The following is an 18,311-nucleotide window of genomic DNA, read 5'->3' as shown; positions in this document are numbered from 1 at the left end:
GCTGTTCTTCCAAAGGTCCTGAGTTCAATTCCCAGCAACCACATGGTGGCTCACAACCATCTATAGTGAGATCTGGTGACTTCTTCTGGCCTGCAGGCAGGATATTGTATAAATGATAAATAAATAAGTCTTTAAAAAAAAAAAAAAAGAAAGAAAACTATTTGAAGGAGTAAGGCAAGCTGATAATCCCAGCATTTAGGAGGGTGAGCCAGAAAGATCGTAAGGTACAAGCCAGCCTTGCTGGGTTACGTGAAGCAATTCTGTATCGAGAGGCCAAAAGCCACCACAAATAAAATACAAAAACAAAAAAACAAGCAGATGGTTGCCGCCCTGCCCCCACTTCAGTTTCTGACTCTGTGGGTCTGGAATGGCCCCAGATTTGCATTTCTGACAGGCCTCCAGGTGCTGGGGCCTCTGAGAGCCACACACTTTCAGAACCATCCCCTCCACCCGTGACCAGGGCGAGGCTGGCGGGTGAGTGGAACAAAGCAAGGCCATTTTCCATATCTGCAGCCGAGGAGAGGCCTGGAAAGTCCCCACGCACCTGAAAATTCCCCAGAAAAAGTTCTGCTTATCGCCACACTCAGACCTGTAAACAGTTTACCGGAAACAGCCTGCACTGCCCATACCATCATCATCTCGCTCGCCCCTGGCCTTCGCCAGAGGCATGTCTGTGAGAGAGTGCATCCTGGGCCAGCAACCAAAATGGTTACGGCATGGCATCGCAGCCATAGGCAGAACCTTGACAAGTCACCCGTGTCTCCGTGGCTTGGTGCTCCCTCACTAAGCTTTTTTTTTGGGGTGGGGTGGGGAGGGTGGTGGTTTGAGACAGGGTTTCTCTGTGTAGCCCTGGCTGTCCTAGACTCACTTTGCAGACCAGGCTGCCCTTGAACTCACAGAGATCCACCTGCCTCTACTTCCCTGTGCTGGGATTATAGGTGTGAGGCACTATTCAGTCAGCTTCACAGACAACTTTCGTGTTTGCTCTTCTTTCTTTCTTTTTCCTCCTTCTCATCCTCTTCTTCATACAGGATCTCTCTGTGTAGCCCTGACTGTCCTGGAACTCCTATGTAGACTAGGATGGCCTTGAACTCACAGAGATCTAAGTGCCTGCCTCTGCCCTGCGCTGCTTCTTATGCATTGTCCAGGACCCACGGCTTGACAGGTGCTAGGTTAGTGTCCGACCTGGTTTTTGGTATTGTTCTAGGTGCCATCTCCCTTGGGCACCATATTGTCTTTTCATGTATTATCTCACTTTCTGATTCTCTTGACGGTGCCCCCATTGCTGTCTGTGATCTGCGTGTGCCTTCTAACAAAACAGCCACACCCCAGGCATCTCCCAGGAATGAAGGACAGCTTGCCTTGTCCCCACCTATGGTCCTTCAGCAAGTTCTTTCATTTTCTAGGTATGCTAGCAATTAAGGGAATTAGAGAAAAATGTGCACATATGTGCCATGTGGAAACGCATGAATATGCATGTACCATATGTGCCGTATAAAATGATTAATTAACGCACGGCTAATATTAGCTAGCAGCCGGACGTGGCGGCGTTCACCTGTAACCACTGGCGATTCCGGGGGAAGGCAAAGACAGGAGAACTGCACGCTGTCGGTCCATGTCAGCTTGGTCTACGTAGTGATTTCTAGGTCAGCTACGGATGAGGTGAGACCCTGCCTCAACCCCCCGCCCTCCAAAAAGTTAGATCTTACTGGTTTTGTTTGGTGGGTTGCTTGTTTAAAGAGGGTGCTGCTGCGTAGTCCGCGCTGTGGCTGACCAGCTCCTGCTGTAGCCACAGATAATCTTAACCTCCTGACCCTCCTGCCTCTGCCTCAGGAGTCTAGGAGCACACTCAGGTACCACCACTTTTTCATCAGAGCACACTTGCTTCTCCAGGCCTTTTCTTTAGGAAACTGGCCATCCTTTCGTTCATCTAGTTATGGCTACTTATTTCTAGTGTTGGGAAAAGAATCCAGGGCCTCCTACATGCCAGGCAAGAGCCCTCTGACACTTGGGATGCGCCTCCACCCCCAAGCCTGAAATCTGGGAACCAATTTATGCAAGCATCTTTTGTATTTTTCTGAGACATGGAATCCCTACGTAGACCAGGCTTGCCACTGAACTCACAGAGATCTTGAGTGCTGGCCTCAGAGGCCTGGGTCACCACCACACTCAGTGCAAGGACCTCCTTGAAGAAGACAAAATATTGCTTCAAAAAAATCGTCGTTTTAAAATAGAGTTTGTCTTTCGGTACTAGGAACGGAGCTAGGTAAGCTCTCTCACTGGGCTGTGTCCGTAGCCCCAAAGTCTTGTTTTAGACTGTTTTTTTGAGATAGAGTATCAAATGGAGCCATTGTGGCCTCAAATTAGAGATCCTTCTGCCCCGGGCCCACTTTGTAGCCTCAGGCCGGCCTCAAAGCAGGTGGTAATGCTCTTCCTTCCTCGGCCTTTTGAGTTCTGGGTTAGAGGCGGCCTTGTCACCTCTGGCTTGAAGCTTGTATCTTTATGAGACTGATGAGCTATGTTTTGCACCGATGAAGCACATATGAAGTCTATTGTGGAAGGGTAAACACCTGTCTTTTCATTACTTTACCATAAAAGTGACTAGGACAGAGGTAGAGGCAAGAGACGTCCATGCTATCTTGTGTTCGTTGTCTCAGATTGGATTTGATTAATTTTTATCAATCAGTATCGTCCAGCGGGTAACCGTGCCCACCCCCAAGCCTGCCGACCTGAGTTCCGTCCTCAGAAGCTGACCTCCTGCAAGCTGTCCTCTGACTCTCACACATACATTACAGAGAGAGGAGGGAGGGTGGGCTGCCCAGGCTGGCCCTAAATACATGGACTCCAGTGATCAAGCTGCTTCAGCTGCTCCCGGGCATGCCACCTCGGGCGATGCTTGCCTGAGCTTCCTATTTACTATCATTTCTGTATATGTGCCTCTGTGTGTGCCCCTGCAGGTGGAGGCCACAGGTTGATCACACACACACACACACACACACACACACACACACACACACACACACGGTGGCCAGTGAGCCCCCAAAGGACCCCCTTGTCTTTGCTTCCTCAGTGCCGGGATTAGAAGCATCCAACGCCACGCCCAGCTTTTGTGTGGACTCTGGGGATGGACCACCAGCTCTCATTCTTGCTTGGCCACCACTTTGCCAACTGAGCCATCTCCCTCTGTATTCTAATTATTTATCGATTTACGTTATTATTATTATTATTATTATTATTATTTTTTTTTTTTTTTTTGAGGCAAGTTTTCCAGACCGGCCTGGACATCAGGAGTCTCTAGGCTCAACGTCCTCAGTGCTAGAATCAAAGATACTGGCCTCCACACCTGGCTTCAATTCTGTGGTGGCCTCAATAGTAAACGTGGGCCAGGTGGCGGTGGTGCACGCCTTTAATCCCGGCGCTTGGAGAGGCAGCGACAGGCGCATCTCTGTGAGTTCCAGGCCAGCCTGGTCTACAGAGTGAGTCCAGGACAGCCCGGGGTGCACAGAGAAACCCTGTCTCGAAAAAACTAAAAACAAACAGCTCACCCACGTGCCCAGTCTCAGCATTTGGGCTTGGCCCCAGCTGAGGATGGTATTTGGAAGGTTTAGTCGGTGTGGCTTTGTGGAAGGAAGTGTGTCACTGGGGGCAGGCTTTGAGAGCTTAAAGGCTCACAGCATCGCTGAGCTGCCAGGCCCTGCCTGCTGCCTGAGCTCGGACGTCACGTCACCGACTCCAACCCTAAGCAACCATAAGCCCAGATAAACCCTTCCTCCTGTACATTGACATCGCTGGGGTATTTTATCACAACAGGAAAATAACTATTATTTAACTATTATTAAGTATTACAGATAATTTTATCTTTTTTTTCCCCCTCCAGTGCTGGAGGTTGAACCCAGCATCCACTACAGGCTGGGCAAGTGCTTTTGTCGGTAAGCCGCATCTGTAGCCCTAATTTGACTGACTGATCCAGGTGCTGGGTGTTGAATCAGGGGCCCTTTGTGTGTGCTCGGTCACTCAGCTGCAGTGGCTATGCTCTTTGTTCTTTCAGATAGTGGCATTAAATGCTTAGAAGGGGTCGTATTATCACTGCAAATGATTGCTGTGAGGGTCCCCCCTCCCGAGACAGGGTTTTTCTGTGTAGACCCTTGGCTGTCCTGGACTCGCTTTTTAGACCAGGCTGGCCTCGAACTCACAGAGACCTGCCTGCCTCCGCCTCCCGGAGCGCTGCAAACAAAGGCAGGAGCCACCTCGTCCAGCTAATTGCTGAGTTTTCAAACACTTGGCTGAAGTGGGTCAGGAAGATCAGGGAAGAGAGACCAGGTGGCTTCTTTGGTCGGAGAGAGACACAATGAACTCAGAACTGGCTGCTTGCCAGCTGACCTCCCATTCATAAGAATGACTTCAGGTGTGATTCTGACTGATGTTAAGAATGATGACCTTCGCGTCTCGGGAGTGGGTGTTGTTTTTTTTTTTGACCCTTACTCCCTAGCTCAGGCTGACCTAGAACTCCCATTCCTCCTGCTTCAGCCTCTGGGACTGCTGGGATCACAGGCATGTTCCACCCTCGTGGCTGCTGAGTAAAGTGGCATCATTGAACATAGAAGGAAACGCCACCTGGGCAAGGAAAGGGGATGCCAGTGCTGTGTGAGGGCAGCACAACTCTTACTTCCGGGCACCTGGCATGCTCTGCTGACTGAGGTCTGTAGTCTCAGGTACTCAGGGGCCAGAAGCAGGTGGATTCCTTGAGTCTGAAGGGTTTGAATCCCATCTCAAAAATGAAGCAAACGCCAGGACTCTTGTGTAACAAAAAAGAAGACTGGGGGCTGGAGAGATGGCTCGGTGGTTAAAAGCCCTGGCTACCCCTGTGCAGGACCCGGGTTTGATTCTCAGCACCCACGTAGAGGCTCACAACCATCTGTAACTCCAGCCCCAGTCTTAGAGGATCCAGTGCCCTCCTCTGACCTCCACTGGCACCAGGCACACATGTGGCACACAGACATACATGTACACAAAGCACACCTACGCCGAAATAAATGGAGCTGGGCTTAGTGGGGAAACTGAGGCAGGTAGCTCCCTTCAAGACAGAGGTATCTCCAAGCTAGGGTGAGTTTCAAGCCATCCTGGGCTACAATTAGTTCCTGTGGAAACAAATAACAACAACAACAAACAAAAACAATCACAACCAAAATAAAACAGAAAACAAAGCAAAGCCTGGTATGGTTGTACTTCAGAGTCTGAGGCAGGGGGACCACAATTTCCAGTGTTATTTAGTGTACAGACTGAGTTCAAGGACAGTCTGGGCAAATCAGTGGGTCACTGTGCCGAAGACTGACAGCACAGCGGGGATTCAGCTCAACAGCAGAGCCGTTGTTCAGCATGCTGGAGGACCCAGGTTCACCCACTCCTCCATCCTGAAAGTCACATCAAAACCCAAAATGCAAAACCGTTATCAGCTGGTGAGATGGCTCACCAGGGGAGGTTCGAGCTGGCCAGCCTGAAGAACCGAGTTCCAAGTTCCGTTCCTAGACTCAGAGTGTGGAAGGAGAGAACTGATTTTACAAGTCCTTCTCTGGCAACACACATCACACACACATTCAATAAAAGAAACAATTGTGAAGAGTTAGTTAGTTAGAGTGTGTGTGTGTGTGTGTGTGTGTGTGTGTGTGTGTGTGTGTGTGTGCACACGACCCTGTGGGTCTACAGGCATCATGTGTTTGCATGAACCCCCTGGGGGCCAGAAGAAGATGATGTCAGATCCCCTGAAACTAGAGTTGCAGGTGATTTTGTGAGCTTCCATTGACGCTGAAAACTGAACCCAGCTCCAATGTTCTGTCTATTTGCTTATTCGTTTATTTATTTTATTTAATTATTAATTTATTTTATATAGCATCATATGAATATATGTTTATATTATTATATAATATTTATTATATATTATTTATTTATTTTAGGCAGGGTTTCCTCTGTGTAGCCCTACTTGTCCTAAAACTCACGGACATTGTCTTGCTTCTCTACCAACTGCTGGGATTAAAGGTGTGTGCCACCGCCACCAAGCTAAAAAAAATGTCTCTATTTATTTATTTATTTATTTATTTCTCCCGAGACAGGGGTTCTTTGTGTAGCCTTGGCTATCCTGGACTCACTCTGTGGACCACGCTGGCCTCACAGAGATCTGTCTGCCTCTGCCTCCTGAGTACTGGGATTACAGGTGTGTATAATGCCCATCTCAAAATTTATCTTTTTTAATATTTATTTATTTACTTATCTTTATTTTATTTGCATTAGCATGAAGGTGTCAGATCCCTTGGAATTGCCATTACAGACAGTTGTGAGCTGCCATGTGGGTGCTGAGAATTGAACCCGGGTCCTTTGGAAGAGCAGAAAGTGCTCTTAACCAGTGAGCCATCTCTCCAGCCCCATCAAAATTTATTTTTAATTACAAAGAAAAAAAAAAAAAGCAAAGGAGCCAGGAGATGGTAGCACATGCCTTTAATCCCAGCACTCAGGAGGCAGAGGCAGGCGGATCTCTGTGAAGCCTGCCTAAACAGCTAGAGTTACACAGAGAAACCCTGTTTCAAAAACACCAAAAACCCAAACAACAACAAAAAACAATAACAACAACAAAAACAATAACCAAAAAAGCAAAGGCTCAAACCAAGAAACCCTCAAATCCATCACTTAGTAAAATGAAAACACAGACAGAAGCCCACAAAACAAATTAAGTTCCTTCATAGGATCTCTGAAAGAGGTCAAAAGCCAGGCCATAACGCCTGACCTCGTGCAGAGAAGAGAGAAGCCCTGGCCATTCTGAGAAGTAAAACAGTTGGAAAAGAGGAAGTATATGTTAAAAAGTGAGTTTAAGTTTCTCCGAGTGACCAAGTCAGTTAGTGGCCGCTTTGTTGTCATTAGGATGTCAAGCCCTCTGGCTTGAAAGCTTGAAAGCTTGTCTGAATTGGGAATCTGTGTCTTCTTCCATCAGAAAAGACGTCAGCTGGCTTTTCCATCTCGCTGGACTCCAGCGGGTCTCAGGGAGCCCTCCTCTGGCCCTCTGCTTCTGCCTTACTTAGAGAAACCTTTGTTCCCTTACGTGTGCGGGTTCGGAGGGAATACAAAGGATGCAGCGGGGCTGGAGGGATGGCTCATCAGTATGGACTGCTCTCTCGGAGACCAGAGGCTCACCCTCAGCACTCCCATCTATGGGTCACAACCATCTGTGACTCCAACTCCAGGGGATCCAGTGCCCTCTTCCGGCCTTTGAGGGCAATTCCACGTAAGTGCCCGTTCCCACGTACAGATACACGCACGCTAATAGAATAGAATAGACAGAATAGAACCCTCAGCGTCTTTGGCTTCCTGATCTGTCTGTCTGTCTGAGCTACAGTCCCAATCCTCACGTTTCTGCTTTCTTTTTAAAAGATGTATGCATTAGTTTTGTTTTCTTTCACTTTGAGATGCCTGCCGGGAACTCACCATGTGGACCAGGCTTTCCCCAAACTCCTTCCTAGAGATCTGCCCGCCTCTGTCTCCTGGCGTTAAAACAAGGGCTGCTATGCCCTGCTATTTACTTCTCTTATGTATACGTAAGTGCGCTTCATGTATGATGTCCTCGGAGGCCAGAAGAGGGTGTTGGGTCCCCTGAAAGTAGAGTTACAGGTAAGAATAAATCGCCGTATGGGAATGAACCAGGTCCTCTGCAAGAGCAATAGTGCTCTTAAGCACTGAGCCATCCCCAGGCCATCTGTCCCCACCCCCTTCTTTTTTTTCTTTTTCATTTTGAGACAGGGGTCTCTTACGTAGTCTGGGCCAGCCTCGGAATAAAGCTGGGATGATCTTGAACTCCTGGTCCCCCTGCCTCCACGTTCCAAGTCCTGGGTAACCGAAGACAGGTATGAACCACCATGAGGATGCCAGGGGCAGCGAACTCCCTTTAACAACGGGGACACCTCTCTAGCCCCAGAAAAACCATTACAGTCCATTTCAGCTGTTTATTTTTGAGGCAGAATTTCTCCGAGTCATCCTGTCTGGCAGAGAGCTTACTATGTAGACCAGGCTGGCCTTGAACTCTGCCTCTGTCTCCCAAACACCGGGATTAAAGGCGAACAACCACCACACCCGGCCTGGGATAATTACTAAATAAATCGTATCGGAGAAAAGCCTCCTCAGTCCCAGAAGCCGAGAGGCCGGCTCCCCGACCTCAGAGGTTGGCGTGTACACATGCCTAATCTGAGGCTCTGGATTAGCTCTCCAGCATTGGGGGGAAAAAAGTACTTTAATACTCGTCAGGAGAGCCCTTCAAACTTCCTCCTACGCTTCACTGATTACAAACATTGCTGGCCAACCTTTGACACTGAGTTGATTAAATCTGTCCTATGGAAATGACCTGCTGGTTGTTTTGATTAGTGTTCAGTTTAGCGGTAACAAAAGCTACTCTTTACCAGAGTGCTGGGGAGAGATGCCACGCCCAGGTGGCAATTCATTATCTTTGAAAGTAGTTCCCCCCAGCCCCCGGCCTCACACATTTTTTTTCTAATATCTTATTTTTAAATTATATGGGGGGGGGGGGACAGGTCCATGTGAGGGCAGGTGCATGAAGGGGCCAGAACAGGACATGGGATCAACGGGAGCGGGAGTTATAAGGGATGTCAGCCACCAGACCTGGGTGCTGGGAACTGAACTCAGGCCCTGTGCAAGAATAGTAAGCACTGTTCACAGCGGAGCCACCACCTTTCCAGCCCCCAACCCCTTGTTGGTTCGTTTGTTTATTGAGAGAGAAGGAATGAGACAGAGAGGTGACGGAGAGTACAGAGGACAACTGGGGGGCGGGGCATGGGGATCAAACTCTGCTCGGCAGCACATTTACCCACAAAGCCTTGCCCGTATCCAGCATTTTTACCTTTGGACCCTTCCAGGAATAAGAACATTCCGAATGGACTCCCAGGAGTCGTCCGCTGACCTCCACACGCTCACTGTGGCGTGCACCCGTCCCCCACCCGCCCCTGGCCCCACACGAATGTGATAGTAATAAAAGGACACTCCAACAAGCGCTTCCTGTTGCTCTCAAAATTGTCATCACAATGCCATCCCCACAGCTGGTTCAGGGGTTCGTGCCGGGTCTGGGGCATGGTTTCACACTTACACACACACACACACACACACACACACACACACACACACACACACCTCTCCTTTACAGCGAGGAGGAGGTAGGTGATATTGTCTGCATCCCAGCTACACCTGAGGAAGGTTCGGTAACTTGACCGTTTTCATAGTCACCAGGTACCACTTCTCAGAATGGAAAGCTGCCTAACTGAACCTTCTGGTTTATGTAATTTTTTCTCTCTCACCCTTTGCTTATTTTTCCTGAGCCCACTTAAATGACCTGGGTTTTGTCGTTTTTGGATTTCTTTCTTTCTTTCTTTCTCTCTTGCCCTCTTGGGGATGCACCCCAGGAATGCCAGATGGATGTTTTATCATTGAGCTGCATACTCCGCCATAAGTTTCTTTCTTTCTTTTTTTCCTTCAGTTTTTTTTTTTTTTTTTTTTGAGACTGGGTCTTGTTATATCACAGTCTGGTTCACTATACAGTACAGTTTGGCAATCCTCCTGCCTCAGCCTTCCAAGTACTGGGGTTACAGGTATGAGCCACTATACCTGGTTCATAAATTGATTTGAATCATCATCTTTACGTTGGATCACATTCTTTCTTTCCTAGCAGTAACTGATGGATGGAAGGTGGGCAAGGTGGGGCATACTGGTAAGGTAGGCAACTAGAAAGGCAGAAGCAAAAAAAAAAAAAAAGTTTGAGACCTGCCCAGGCTTCAGAGCATGTAGTGAGACCTTCTAGTAAGAAGTAGGAAAGGAAAAACAAAGTGGGGAGACAATAAAAATAAATGGACACAGGGCTTTGGATAAAAGGAGAGGTCTGGAAAACAGCTCAGTCGGCGGGGTGCACACAAGACCCTGGATTTATTTCCCAACATCATATACATTTGGAGAAGAGGTCAAGGCACTTCCAGGACAGGTTGACTTGAACCTGCAGAGGCACAGAGTCTGGAGAGTGAAAGCAGGTGGGAATCCTCCTGTTTGGACAGAGGTGAGGGTCTGAGAGCTGATGTTTTAAAATAGGTGTTTATTTAGAGATAGCGTTTCTCTATGTAGACAAGGCTGGCCCGGCCCAGAATGCTGGGATTGAAGGCATGTGCACCACTTCCTTCTTTTCCTGATGTCCTGTTCAATGCCCGTGTCATAGGAGTTCTAAGACTGATTAAAGAGAAAGCTTTGAACACTCAGGAGCAGAATTCGGGTCATTTCACCGGCTCCCTTGGCTGTTGTATGACCCTGTGTCATGCTACTTACGTTTCATTTTCCTATCTGCAAAAAAGAGGAAGTAATTCTTGTTCCCCTGGGTTTTCTCCTTTCGTCATCAAAAATGAATGACTTAGGCCCCAGAACACAAACAAAAGGGAAATATGTCATGTTTTGTAACAGGCATCTATAAAAGTTATGGAGTCTCTGGGCATCTTTATAAGCACGGTGGAAAACTTGTAAAGGAAACATTTAAATGAGTTAACAACTGCTTCTCCTAACAGGCTCATTCCTCCTTTAAAGGTCCCTCGGACTTAAAAAACAAAACAAAAACAAGGGAAAGAGGGTGCAGTTAGCTTTCAATTCTCTTGGCCACTAACATTTCAACTTAGGGATTACCTAGAGTGAGAGTTTACTGGCTTCCCACGTCCTTATCAACTCTCCACGAAGTTTAAAAGGACAAAAGAAGGCGGTACTGGGCTCTCCGCGGTTTTTCCACGTGTATGTTGGGGACTTTCCTTTGAGACAAGGCCGGGGTCGGGGACAATAATAGCTGGTGTCGCCTGACTGCTAACACCGAGCCGATGAGGTGACTACCGGGGCAGCTCCGCCGAGACGCGGCGGCACCTCCCTCCCTCGCCGCGATCGGGAATTTTCCTCCTCCGCCCCCCGCCCCCCAAGAGGCTGGGGCAGCATCTGGCACGGGCAGGCGAACATTTGTGTCGTGATTTCCTCTCTCCCAGGCGCTCGGACACGGATCATTTCTGAAGGCACCAGGACCTCCCGGCACCTTCTATCTTTATTTATTTATTTACTTTTGCTTTTCTAAATTGAGAATCTTTGTCCCGGGCTCCTCGCAGCCCAGGTCTCCCCCACTTCCCTCGCAGGCAGGCCTGTGACTCCTTCACTCCCTCGGTGTGCAAGCGCCGGTGACTCACGTCTTGCACAGCCCTCGCCCCCCCAAACACAGCCACCACCCCCGGGATCTAGCCCACAGCGCATCGTCAAGCCGCCCCCGGCAGCCTTGGAGGTCTCGGGGCTGAGTCACACGAGAGGACCACCCTGATCGGCATCCACACACACACACACACGCGCACGCACGCGGCCTCCGCGCCGGCCACGCCAACGCCCTTCCATTGCTCACAACTCGCTACGCTCCAGCTCCGGCCCGCGACCCCTCTCCGCACCCCCGAAACTCCGGGAAACCCTGGGCCGGCGGAGCCGGCCTCGGGCGGCCTTTGATGGCTTTGTTATTGTTTGGGTTTGAATCGATACGCCCCTCCCCATCCTTCCTCCCCGGCCGCGCGCGCCACCCAGCTCCCGCCTCCCCAGCACGCCCAGCGCCCCTCCCCCTCCGTTTTGGCGCCTTTTCCTTCCCGCCACGTCGTGGCGGCGTTAGCGACCATTCTGACCGCGAGGCGTGGGGCGGGGCGGGGGTGGAGCCAGCGACGCCTTATGCAAATAAGCGCCCTCCTGGTTGGCCAGAGCAGCGGCCGCGGGGCGGAGCCGGGGCGAGGGGCGAAGCCGCCGGGGGGCGGGGCGGAGGGGAGCGGCCCTCGCCCAGCCGCCTCCCCGCCCCCTCTCCGCCCTCCGCCGCCGCCGCGCCAGCCGGGCTCCCCGCCTCGGCCTCCCGGCGAGGCCCCGCCCCGTCCCCGCCCGCCGCGCGCGCCCTCCCCAGCGGCGCGCTCCGCCCCTTTACTCCTGGCGGCGGGGCGAGCCGGGCGTCTGCAGCAGCGGCCGCGGTGGCGGAGGAGGCTGGAAGGGAGTCGGCAGCGCCGGCGGCGGGCTCGGCAGTAGCAGCAGCAGCAGCAGGAGTCACAGCCAGCAGCAGCCCTGGGTCCCGCGGCGCCGCTCGCCCCGCCGCCTCCCGCACTGCCTGACCCGGCCGGCGAGCCCGCCCGCCGCCAGCCCCGCCAGCGCCCTCAGTCGTCCTCCGACTCGCCCTCGGCCTTGCGCGCCAGCCGCAGCGCGAGCCGCAACGCCACCCGCAGTCTGAGTCCCGGCCGCCGCCGCAGCCCCAGCTCGTGCCGCCGCCGCGGCTGCTCGTCCCGCCGCCGGCCCCGCGCCGACACCCTGGAGGTGGGCATGCTCCTGTCCAAGATCAACTCCCTGGCCCACCTGCGCGCCGCGCCCTGCGGCGACCTGCACGCCACCAAGCTGGCGCCGGGTGAGTGTCCCCACCCACCCCAGCCGGGGCGCGCGGGGCCCGCGGAGGGCGTCCCCGGGAGGACCCCCGCGCGGGCCCCGCGCGCTGAGCGTCCCGCGCCTCCCTCCCAGGCAAAGAGAAGGAGCCCCTGGAGTCGCAGTACCAGGTGGGCCCGCTGCTGGGCAGCGGTGGCTTCGGCTCGGTCTACTCGGGCATCCGCGTCGCCGACAACTTGCCGGTGAGTGGGCAGCCCGCCGCGGGGAGGGCGGCTTCGCGCGGCAGGGAGAGGGTCTGACGGCAGGCTCGGGGTCTCCTCCCAGGTGGCCATCAAGCACGTGGAGAAGGACCGGATCTCCGACTGGGGGGAGCTGGTGAGTGAGACCCTCGGCGCGGGCGGGCGGGCGGGCGGGCGCGGGAGAAGGGCGTGCCGGAACCGGCGCGCTGACCCCCGCCTCGCTCGCCCGCCCGCCCTCCCCTCGCAGCCCAACGGCACCCGGGTGCCCATGGAGGTGGTCCTGCTGAAGAAGGTGAGCTCGGGCTTCCCGGGCGTCATCCGCCTCCTGGACTGGTTCGAGAGGCCGGACAGTTTCGTGCTGATCCTGGAGAGGCCCGAGCCGGTGCAGGACCTGTTCGACTTCATCACCGAGCGGGGGGCCCTGCAGGAGGAGCTGGCCCGGAGCTTCTTCTGGCAGGTGCTGGAGGCCGTGCGGTACTGCCACAGCTGCGGGGTGCTGCACCGCGACATCAAGGACGAGAACATCCTCATCGACCTCAGCCGCGGCGAGCTCAAGCTCATCGACTTCGGCTCGGGGGCGCTGCTCAAGGACACGGTCTACACGGACTTCGACGGTGAGCGGGGCCCCGGGAGGGCGCTGCCCGGGGAGCCCTTTGTAAAGGTCACTGGGCGGCGGGCTGGCAGGGGTGGGGCAGAGGCCGGCTTCCCGGCACCCCGCAGCCGGGGATTTCAAGCCGCTGGGGCGAAACTGCGGCCCTTCTGGCGCGGAGGGTCTGGTTGGGTTTTGTTTTTGTCTCTCTCCTCCCGGTGGAATGTGTTGAGTCCCGAGCTTTTTTCTCGGGGAAACGAGAGGTCGTGGGCGGCGGGCCGTAGCCCGGATTTCTAGCGTGTGACCCACTTTTCTCCCCGGTGGAGGGAGGTGGGGCCGGCGGGAGACGTGGATGCCGGCTCCGCAGTTTGTTTTGTTTTCGTGGGGGGAAGTTTGCAGGTAGTCCCTGGAGCCGCAGAGGCTGGTTTTGTTGCCGAGGGGAAGGGAGTGAGAGCGGCGGGGGTACTGTGGGGTGAATGTTGTGAAATGAGATCAGTGGCTGGTCTGGAAATGAGTTGGGTGTCTCCGTGGCCAGGAGGGAGACCTATCTCGGATGGATGGGGAGGGGCTTGGAGGGCGTTCTTTGAGAAAGGGGACGGCGGGGTGCTAGATCAAAGCGAGAGGGTGGGTCACCCCGAGAAACTGCGTCCTTTCAAAACTTGTGACTCTGCCTTGTGGTTTGAATTTCTTTGGAGGACGCTGGGCTGGGCTGCATTTTTTGTATTTACAGTTAATGGCTGGCTGGGTCCTTCCCTGTGTTCCCTCCTCCGCCCCCCCCCCCAACCCTGGGCAAGTCTTTGCTGCCCCCTGTTGATCACCGTGAGGTTAGCACCTTTTTTTTTTTTTTTTTTACTATCCAAAGTTTGTAAACAGGAATCACGTGGTCTGAAACCAGCCGCGCAATTCTACCTTTCCAGTGTGGGGAGGGGAAGAGTGTGAGCGTTTTGCCCGCCGCCCAGAGAGGAAAGCTTCCCAAAGGGCAGCCTGACTGTGCAGTGTTGTCACGTTGCTCACGCGGTCGGGTCCAGGGGAGACTTGGTAGGATCTTCGTAGTTGAGGCTTATACCATTGAGCGTTCTGATCGCCCGGGGCCTTTTGGTGGTTCTGTGAGGCCTTTTGCTTTAAGGGTTTGCGTTCCAGAGAGGTACTCCTTTTTCCCTCTGGGCTGGAGAGGAAAGTGTGTTTGTGGTGCCTGTTTTGAACTCTTGATCTGTTTTGATCTGCTTGAGAGCTGGGATTAAAGACGTGTGCCACCAAACCCCAAACAGTATCTTTTAAAAAAGTTTTTAAAGCCGGTCCAGGTTCACCCCTTTAATCCCAACACTGGGGAAAGCAGGCAGGGCTACACAGCGAAACCCTGTCTCAAAAACTTATGTATTTTTTTAGATGCTCAGACTAGTTGCTCTGTTGGCTTTTGCTGACTGTTCTCCTTCCCTCCTTCCCTCGGGCAGGAACGCGTGTGTACAGCCCTCCTGAGTGGATCCGCTACCATCGCTACCATGGCAGGTCAGCAGCCGTCTGGTCCCTGGGGATCCTGCTCTATGATATGGTCTGCGGAGATATTCCATTTGAGCATGACGAAGAGATCATCAAGGGCCAAGTGTTCTTCAGGCAAAGGGTCTCCTCAGGTAACCTTCCTGCAGCCCTTGTTTACCAGCCAGTCGGGCCCCCACTTCCGGGGTTGGTGTGTTTGAAAGGCTGGTTTTGAGAACAGTGTGGGGACTGCAAAGAGTGAAGAGAGCCGGAGTTAGAGCTCCACCTGTCTTTGTTGGGGCGCCAGGCAGCCGGGTCACTAAGTAGGGCCTCTGACCCTCAACTGTTGGGGCTTTGGGGTCCCACTGAGCAGTTGGTCCCTTTGGCCTTGGAGGCCATATTTCTTTCAGATGTTCTGGCCGTGCTCTTGACTTTGAAAGGGTTTTTTATACACACACACACCTCCGTCCCAACCACCAGACCCTGTAAAGTTGAAGTGGCGGTGGAGACCCGGTCTCCGCTGCTGCGCTGCTTAAGGCAATAGTTCTAAGTGTTGTGGTCCTGGTGACCTCATTCTGGGTGGTGTCAGTGTTTGTAAGTTGGTAGGTGAATTGAATCATCTTGTCTCTACTGATGATGGCTCATCAAAACCCTTGTCATCCTTCCTATTTCTGGTGAGTGGGTGTCGTGGGAAAGGCCCGAGCCATTGAAGTTGGAAACCACAGGTTTAAGAGGGTAGCCACTTTTTAACCGGAAGCAGACTGGAGGCTTCATTCTTCCCTTCCCACTCGGAGAACCCAGCAGTGTTGGTATAAAAAGTACATGGCCTCTTGGGAAAAAGGCCTTTGCATCACACAAACAAGTTGCATCATCGCTAACTGGGTCTGTCCTGCCTTTGCAGAATGTCAGCATCTCATTAGATGGTGCCTGGCCCTGAGACCATCAGATCGGCCGTCCTTCGAAGAGATCCAGAACCATCCCTGGATGCAGGATGTCCTCCTACCCCAGGCCACCGCCGAGATTCACCTGCACAGCTTGTCTCCTTCGCCCAGCAAATAGCCGCCGTTCTGTCGGACCCTCCAGGGAGAGGGAGCTTGTCTCTGGCTTCCAGCAAGACCCTGCGTGGTGCAGGAAGAGTAGTGACAACTCATTCCAGACTGCGGATCCCCTGGAGCAGCCTCCCACAGGGAAAAGACTACTTGCCCCGGGCCCTCTCTTCCACCCCATAGACTCTCACGGTGTCTAGTGTTGGGCTCCGAAGAATCCCGGGGTGGGGGGCGGGGGAGTGGGTCAGGGCCCTGCCTTGGACCTGAGTTACCATGGAGACTACAGGTCACCAAGGTGGGCCGGGGTTGGGAAAACGTTTGGGGGTGGGATGAAAAACTAGCATAATATTTAAGTCCCTGTCACCTCTTCCGACTCCTCTGAGTGCCTTCTGTGGGGACTCCGGCTGTGCTGGGAGAAATACTTGAACTTGCCTCTTACCTGCTGCTTTTCAAATTCTGCCTGGGTTTGGTCCCCTACTCTTCTTTCCTGTGCCCCTCCCCCTTCCTGTGAACGGTGCCATGGAAGAGGCTACAGGGCCCAACTGCTGAGCCACCTGCCCGTTACTCCGCCTCTAGTAAAATTCCCAAGTGAACTGGTCTTCCTTTCTGGTTTCTACTTAACTATTTCAGAGCCAAGACCTCACCTAGAACGCACAACCAATGCAACACAACCAGACAAGCTGTAAATGTGTACAATCGGCATGGTAGCCTGCGAAAAGACTGTAGCTGATAACAATGTTAAAGAAAAAAAATGCCTTCTAAGTTATTTTATGTGTTGGGTTTTTTCTTTCTTTTTTTCCCTTTTTCTCCATTTGTTTTTGAAAGATGGCACATTCTAGCCTGGAAGTCGATGTTTAATGTATTTATTTATTTATTTATTTGGTTGCCTTCCTGTTCCAAGCTTCCACTGGCTGTTGCCCTGGGATTTTTATTGTCAGTGTTCTGGTTTATTTTTTTCCTCCTGACTTGGGGACCTTTTAGGGAGGGCCGCAACGCTTGCTGGGGTGTCGGGGCTCCGGCGGGACAGCTGCTGTAGCTCCCTTCGGTGGGGGCTTCTGGCCTGCTTGCTGGAGTGGGTCTGGGCTCTGTCCGGGAAGGGGCATTGCTGGCTGTGCACAGAACAGAAAGGCAGTTCTGGTGTGTGCCTTCCGGATCCTCTCTGGGGCTTTGAGCAGCATGTAGCCTGCTGGTTTTATCTGAGTGAAATACTGTACAGGGGAATAAAAGAGATCTTATTTTTTTTTTTTTTTATACTTGGCATTTTTTGAATAAAAACCTTTTGTCTTAACCTTGTGTTTTCCATTCATTCATACAAAGATATATAGTTGGTCTGGAGCCAGGTAGAAGGAGTGCTTTGATCCGGTTTCCTGCTGGGGCTTTCTGAACAACCCAGTGCTGGATGGAACCCCTGCCTGTGAGGCCATCCCTGCAGGAAGGGGAGCCCCCAGGCTGTGACTGGGTACCCTTAACACAGCAGGTGCAGCCAAGTTGTAGGGCCAAGAGTATGTGGACAAGATTTGGGTGGGACTCATTTTCTGACATGGTGTAATTGGCTGGCATGGAGAGCACTCTGTTCTGTCAATTCTGGGGTTGCAGGCATGACCACAGGCAGCACTTTTTTGGTCTGTGGTGTTTTCTGTAGCCCAGTCTTTATTAGAACTCACTATGTAGACAAGGCTGGCCTCTAGCTCAGAAACCTGCCTGCCCTTTTCAGTGAGTGCTGGGATTAAAGGTCTTTTTGGTTGGTTGGTTGGTTTTGTTTTGAGTCCGTTTTACTGTGTCTATTTGGCTGGCCTGGAATTCCTGGATCTGTCTGCCTCTGCTAACTGGAGTTAAAAGACAGCCTTGCCTAGCTCCACCAGAAAAGGTGAAGCCAGAGGAAACTTCTTCCTATCAAAATCACAACAGTGTCTTTTGCTTTAAAGAAGCTTTATCACTTGAGTCTAAGATTAGCATCGGAGAGATCTCAATATGCTGAACACCAGGCACAGCTTAAACCTATAATCCCGATTTTTGGGAACTAAAGATATCAGAATCAGGAGTTCAAGGTCAGCCTGGGATACACAAGATGAGGTCAACCAGAAAGACAAGCCCTCTGGTAGACAGGGTCAAGTGAATCCTTATGAGTTCAAGGCCAACCTGGACTACAGAGTTCCAGGACTATCCTGTATCAATAAAAGGTGGTGGGCTTCTTGGGGGGATGGAGGTGGAGAGATGGCTCAATGGTTAAGAGTTCTTCACAACTGTAACTCCAGTTCCAGAGCATCTAATGCCTTCCAGCCTCCGAACACATAAACATGCAGGTAAAACACTTACTCCAGGCCATGGTGGCACATGCCTTTAATCCCAGCATGTGGGAGGCAGGGTCAGCCAGAGCATGAGTCCAGCGTGGTCTACAAAGTGAGTTTCAGGACACAGAGAAACCTTGTCTGGAAAAAAAGAAAGAGGAAGGAGGGAAGGAGGGAAGGAGGGAAGGAAGGAAGGAAGGAAGGAAGGAAGGAAGGAAGGAAGGAAGGA

At 52.3% G+C, this 18,311-nt stretch overlaps 1 protein-coding gene and 1 long non-coding RNA gene across 2 annotated transcripts; one reads left to right on the top strand and one right to left on the bottom strand.

Annotated features, from left to right (window-relative positions):
- Positions 1-6,472: 6,472 nt before the first annotated feature.
- Positions 6,473-8,504, bottom strand: LOC129676723 (uncharacterized). The gene is made up of 2 exons (XR_008720110.1): positions 7,794-8,504; positions 6,473-7,635 (listed from the first exon to the last, which is right to left on the bottom strand). It is a non-coding gene; the product is annotated as an uncharacterized LOC129676723 (long non-coding RNA).
- Positions 8,505-10,889: 2,385 nt separating this feature from the next.
- On the top strand, positions 10,890-17,082 carry Pim1 (Pim-1 proto-oncogene, serine/threonine kinase). Its single transcript, XM_055607021.1, has 9 exons — positions 10,890-10,894; positions 11,193-11,234; positions 11,467-11,566; positions 12,103-12,472; positions 12,583-12,689; positions 12,772-12,822; positions 12,934-13,300; positions 14,727-14,903; positions 15,650-17,082. The coding sequence occupies exons 1-9, from the start codon at positions 10,890-10,892 to the stop codon at positions 15,805-15,807; spliced, it is 1,377 nt and encodes a 458-aa protein (XP_055462996.1). The 3' UTR covers positions 15,808-17,082.
- The last annotated feature ends 1,229 nt before the right edge of the window (positions 17,083-18,311 follow it).

This window comes from Psammomys obesus, unplaced genomic scaffold (genome assembly GCF_907164565.1).
Source record: "Psammomys obesus unplaced genomic scaffold, mPsaObe1.curated_primary_1811, whole genome shotgun sequence".
Classification (NCBI taxonomy): domain Eukaryota; kingdom Metazoa; phylum Chordata; class Mammalia; order Rodentia; family Muridae; genus Psammomys; species Psammomys obesus.
The sequence above is the reverse complement of the archived record's forward strand: the minus strand, read 5'-3'. Positions and strand labels throughout refer to the sequence as shown.